Below are 6,000 nucleotides of genomic sequence, written 5' to 3'. Positions count from 1 at the left end.
TGCGTGCAGGATGCTGTTCCCTGCAGTATTTTTATGGAAGAGCTTAGTCTCCAACCTACCATTGCTAACATACACCTCAGTGTCCAGAAATGTTACAGCCACTTGATTTAGGGTTGCCGTGAATGCCAAATTGGGATTATTAGTGTTGATGTCATCAATAAACTGTTTTATATATATATATATATATGGAGTTAGGAATAGTAAATTTACACTAGCTTATATATTCTTAGCTTGACATTATAGTGGTAATTTATATCATGTACTCAGTATTGTTGCAGGTTGATATTCTCCGCTCAATTTTGTGGTAGAACATCAGTCAAGAGCATGAATGGAGAAAAGAAACGAAGAATCCATGGATCTTATGGTAAAAAAGATGCCCTGTGTAGAACGTCCCTGGGCTCAGGCAGGAGCATGAACACGCTAAAAAAACAAAGAGCTGCAACAAAAACCTGTACGTTTTCTAGTGGAGGAGAGGTCTTAATTACTTTTTGGTGAAGGAGTGATGAGCGCTATTTAGCGCTCTTGATTTTACCACTGTGCGTGATGCATGGAGGGTGTATCCTGGCGAAGACTTGGCCTTCTGTGCCCTACCACAACTGAAGGTAGCTGGTACACCACCCCTTTTGTCTTTGTCCACAAATGTAAGATAACAGGTAAATCTATTCCACAAATGTAAGGCTCTGCCAGTGACTGCTTTTTAGAGCGAGCAGTAGGCGTTTTCTCTAAAGATATTGAGCTTGCTGAGAAACCTACTGATTGATGGTTCTGACCCAACTCATATTTCATCTGATTTCCCTCCGGTCCATGGAAGCTATGACTCTGTTATACAGCATATTCAAGCTTCCAGTCCCAACACAGACAAAACTGTCTATTTTGAAAACTTTCCCTTTTCCCTCATGAGCTGTCCTGTAGCAAAGCGTGAGAGAAGAATTATCCATGCTCAAGTTACTGAAGATAAGAGCTTGTGCAAGACTTTGGAAGGCCCTCTGTCAGTATCAACACTAAGAGAATTTTATGACTCTTTTTTCACAACAATCTATGTGCAATGTCATGGAATATGTAACCTGCTTAATGAGCGCTTACAGCATGTCAAATTGGCATGATTAGCAAAATTCACAAAGACCTATAATGGCACGGGCCATCTGAAAAGGCTGGGTCTTACAACCATTTTGTTTGTATTATATATCTTAACTCTTGTTTGTTAGGTAATAGTTAGGATATGCAACTTGTGAAGCATAGGCCTATCTTTGCTCTCTAAGCTCATGATGCTGTTCGGTTATCTCATATCTCCAATGATCTTAAACGAGTCATTGATCCCTGTGTCTCCTTCATGGAGGTTCTTAATTTAGACCCCAATCTCTCTTAAACTCAAATTATGGTATGTGGACCTCGTTCCACAAAATATAGGTCTTTTAATGAAAAAGACAATAAAATTGAGAAAATGTATCACTTCCCTTCTTGAGGGTCACATTTGATTCTGCTCCGCTTGTGGGCGCCCTGTCTTAGCTTTAGATAACAAAAACATGCCCAGGAGCCTTGTTTAGTTTTCCACTATTAGTGGAAGCAAACCAAGTCTAGCCTTGATGGAAATCTATAAAAATGCAGTGCACCTACTCTATCCTATGGCTCATTCTGGGAGGAGAATCTTGAATCCAAGATATACTACTGAGGCCGACTGAGGCCCTGCAATACCCTACTTGACTGAAGGATCGCTTTTTCTATTTCGACACGAGAGGTCACATTGGACCTAGGCTATATTGCACCCATTATACCTGTGGAGTGCGATCATTCTCAACGTTTCCCTTTAACCTAAAAGAAAAGACACTTGCCTACTGAGCCCTGAGGAAGTTCCTCTAATAGGAACGAAACGTGTTGGCTGTTGTCCTGTCATCTTTTATCTTAAAGAAGAATAAAGAAATTTGAAAAGATCATACTGACTAAAGTGTGACTTCATCCCTGGTGCTGACTCAATTTTTCTCCCCTTGTTTAGTTTTTCACTATTAGTCGAAGCAAACCAAGTCTAGCCTTGATGAAAATCAATGAAAATGCAATGCACCTACTCTATCCTATGGCTCTGGTGTTTGAGTTAATTTATTCACTTGAAACTATAAAATTGAAGAAAATCGCTTTGTGGTTGATGTCTTGGTCTTCTTGATCTTCTGCATTGAGAATATTAAACTGTCCCCTCTCTTGCTATAGGTTTCGGTTTGGAGTAACCACAAGGCCTTTTAGAATAAAACAATCACTAAAGGTTGTCTTAATTTCTGGAAAGGCCTGAAAAAACAGTGGATCTTGCATATTAAATCCATCTCAATTTAGCTAAGTAAAATCTCTTCATTCTTTCACCCTAATCATATTCTAACACTTGACAACCAGTTGGTGACAAAGGCTTTTATGGAGCGTACAAACAGCCTAAGAGAGGCAGCAGAGCTTGCAAAGCTGTTGCTAAAATAATATGCCATCATGCAAAACTTTTTAGGTTCGGAGCCTTATCTGCTTAGTGTCACATAGCCTGGGAATGAGCTCTTCTATGCAGATTCATGTTGGGTATTATTCAGGCTATTTGTCTTTTCTCAAGTACCAGTTTAGTACCATTTCAATGTGTTGCCACTGTGATGAAAGTTCACCCCAGAGGCTTTTTGCATGTTCTTTTCTTTTGTAGATGTTATTGTTTTTTTTCTTCTTTTCTGGTATCTAATCTCGCTCTTAAAGTAGTTTAGGTTTAAAATGTGTAGACCTGCGCTAATCTACCTACAAATGTTTTACGTTTTGCTATATGATCGTTTTTAGAATCTGCTGTATAGCTTCGTAATTCCTTGCTTTGGAAAACATTATAAAATCATTGCCTTTTTTTTAGTTTGTTTGGGTGATTACCACAATCAATGTTTTTGTTGTTATTGCGATGAATATCTTGTAATTTTGTGCTTTTATGGTTTACCTATTTTAACTCACTAGTTCTTATTGTTTGACCGATTGATTGATTGATTTATTACGTATACCAGTTAATGATCACTGCCAGACTAGCAGGGTAAAGCCTGGGCTTCACAATGGATTTGGTGTCATTTATATGTCACAATCCCACCCCTTCTTCATTGGGTGGGTCTGGTACTCACCAGGTTTGGCAAGAAAACTTTGCTGTCTCATTCTGGGTGTAGATTTGCTCATTGATTTTGCAGGGACAGTCGTTCACCGAGACACATTCGCCAGTGCCAGTGATGTCATCCAGAACATTACCTGCATTGCAAAGTGTAAAGGTTAAGCAGATTCTTACTGATGTGAACCACATTCAGTCCCATCGCATTTGTCTTGTGATCCTCTTGCAGATCTCTTTTTATTCAGATGTATTATTCATATACCACTAAGGTATTTGACCCTCTTTTATTTCCCTCACTGTGTCTCTGACATTTATCTTATTTCCTCTTCCCTTTCTCCTCCTGCGCCTACTTATATGACTTATTTTTCCCCTTCCTTTCACTCCAGTCCCCTCCTACTTTTCCTCTTCCCAGCCTGTTTTTGTCCTTTTTCTCATCACTTTCTTTACTTCACAAATCTTTCCTCACCTCAAAATCTCCCCATCTGCTTTTTATTTACCCTTTATTTGCCTGTTTTTATCTCCCTCAGTCTTTCAAAAAAAATTCTCATTATGTTCTTTGATGCCTTACAACCTACTCAGTATCTCTGTCTCTCTGTCTCTATCTACGTTACCCAATAATAGGCTCTTGGTTATCCCCCTGGCTTTCTCTGTCTATCTAGCTCTTCTTCTCTTCTCATTATTGTCACTACTTTAATGAGAAATTACCTTGTCCTCATTCTCGGCTTCAATGTACTATCCGCCACTCGCTACTACTTTCTCCTACCCCTTCCTTCCTTCTCACTCTTTTCTACATCTCTCATCAGGTTCATCTATTTCTTCTCTCTTTCCCTTATTTGTGTCTCTCTTCCTTACTTTCACCTTCAGCCTTTTTGTCTTGACTCATAGCACCACCAAAAACACAATTTTGCCACATGGTACCTGTAGCCTTGAGACTGCCATCTGGGTATCCCTGAAATATCTTTCTTTGGGCATTCTATTACTCATGCAAGTTTGAATGAGTTAAGGGATGTGTGGACATTTTTGCGTTAAATTGAAATGAAGGATACCTTCTGGGCAGAAGCAGCCATAGACGCCTGGGTGGTTGGATGGACACGTGTACTGGGGGTTGGTGCATGTGGCAATACAGGGAATTCCGCTCTCGTCGTACACCTGATTAGCTGGGCAGACGGTGACCGCTGTAATAGAAAAGAATAACATGAATATCATGTCCCATAAGATTTTTTTTAAAGAACTAATAGGATTGAATTACCAGGCATCCCGGATTTTCCGGGACAACCCAGTTTTACCCATTGGTCACTGGAAATTTCAGTAAATTGAACACGTCTGTTTCCAGAGAGTGTCAACAGAACACAGAACAGGACATATTATCATATGTTCCAGTACAGAATTAGTTAACAGCCTATGCAGAATGCAACGTAATTAAAAAAGATGATTCTGTTTGCAAATGTTTCATGTAACTCTCCTTAATGCCTCATTGTCTAAGTACTGAATAGTATGCTATCCTGTTTCCCTCAGTTGATGCAAATTTGTAAGCCTACATCTATATTTGTAGAATTTCCAGGTTTTTGATTTTCAAGATCTGGTCACACTATGATGGGGGCTTGGGGATACCATTCGAGAATTAAGTGACATTTTCAATATTAAAAATAATGTTTTTATGATTGTGAAGCACAACAGCACAAATGTACCGGTAGAAAAGTAAAATCTTTAGAATAACCAAAGTGAGGTGTATAAGTTGGGATAAACCGCACTGCACACATAAGAAATGGATGGGTGTCACAGAGAATATTTGCAATAATATTAGTTTGTAAAGTTGACCGTGAAGGTGAGCAGACGGCAATAGAAACTATTTCCCATTGTATTGAATTATTAGCTGGATGGAGATAATTAATTGGCATTCTCCTTCCTTTAGACTTTAACCTGGCCTTGAAATGCCTAACCTCGACCTTGAATAAGCACCGAGTGAGTGGAATGCTTTAACCCTCCGCCTTCCATAATAGAGGTGAGTCTCGTACCAACCCTCATATATTCATGAACAATGTGGGATTGCAGAATGGGAGAGTAATCTTTACGCCCATTTTTCCTTTAGAATTACTGAACAAAAAGGACTAGAGTCTTTGGCTAGCCACAGCCTTGAAAGTAGCACTGCTTGAACTAATCTCCAGTGAGCCCGCCTGGACCCCTCTTTGAGGTGAGTTATCACCACCTTAAGTGCTTCAACACTGGTTTTGGCACTTCTCCTTATAAATCCAAACCTGACCTTTGATCATTGTAATCAACTGGCTGTCACCCCGTTACCTAGGCCTGATGAAGACCCGCATTGACCCCCTATCAGTGCAAATCCAGGGTTGAAAAGTCGACATTAGAACATTTGAACCAGCTAAAAGGACTCTGCGATGAGACTAACTCATGTGGTCCGCAGAATTATCTGAAATATCTTGTATTTCTGGCCAACTCCCCTTCCCCCAACCCTCAATCACAACTGTATATATTACACCTTCGCAAATATCACTGACCACCTAATGTCAACATCTCCACATCATATGTATCACTATGTGCCTTTAACAGCCTTGTAATTATTGAAATAAGGGTATCTATAAATAAAGCAATTTATAAAAGTCTCTTGATATACCCTAGATGGTTTGGATTTATATTTATTTTGATTAACTCGTTTGATTATGAGTAGTTTGCTGAATAATCAGATAAATTGAAAGAAATAATAAGCAACCGACATAACCAATTGTATAACTTGTGCATATATACAAGGCACATGAAGCCACCATGCGTGGCTTTTCATGGCCTTGTAAGACACAGGATGCGCATGTTTGTTGCGTATTATCACAATGATCACATCATGTGGTAAATTACATTTGTCCAAAGCTAAGTCATCATCATCATTGCCCCTT

General features: G+C 39.3%; 1 protein-coding gene across 1 annotated transcript in view; it reads right to left on the bottom strand.

The window, feature by feature from the left end:
• Positions 1-2,671: 2,671 nt before the first annotated feature.
• The window catches only part of LOC147664105 (mucin-6-like), a 30,043-nt gene continuing 26,714 nt past the window's right edge, over positions 2,672-6,000 (bottom strand). Inside the window, exons 9-10 of the mRNA XM_086949984.1 lie at positions 4,141-4,269; positions 2,672-3,234 (exon numbers count right to left, since the gene is read on the bottom strand). Of these exons, the coding sequence (XP_086806110.1) occupies positions 3,110-3,234; positions 4,141-4,269 (254 nt within the window). The 3' untranslated portion in view covers positions 2,672-3,109. The remainder of the gene's footprint in view (positions 3,235-4,140; positions 4,270-6,000) is intronic.

Source organism: Lissotriton vulgaris, unplaced genomic scaffold (assembly GCF_964263255.1).
Source record: "Lissotriton vulgaris unplaced genomic scaffold, aLisVul1.2 SCAFFOLD_1015, whole genome shotgun sequence".
Classification (NCBI taxonomy): domain Eukaryota; kingdom Metazoa; phylum Chordata; class Amphibia; order Caudata; family Salamandridae; genus Lissotriton; species Lissotriton vulgaris.
The sequence above is the reverse complement of the archived record's forward strand: the minus strand, read 5'-3'. Positions and strand labels throughout refer to the sequence as shown.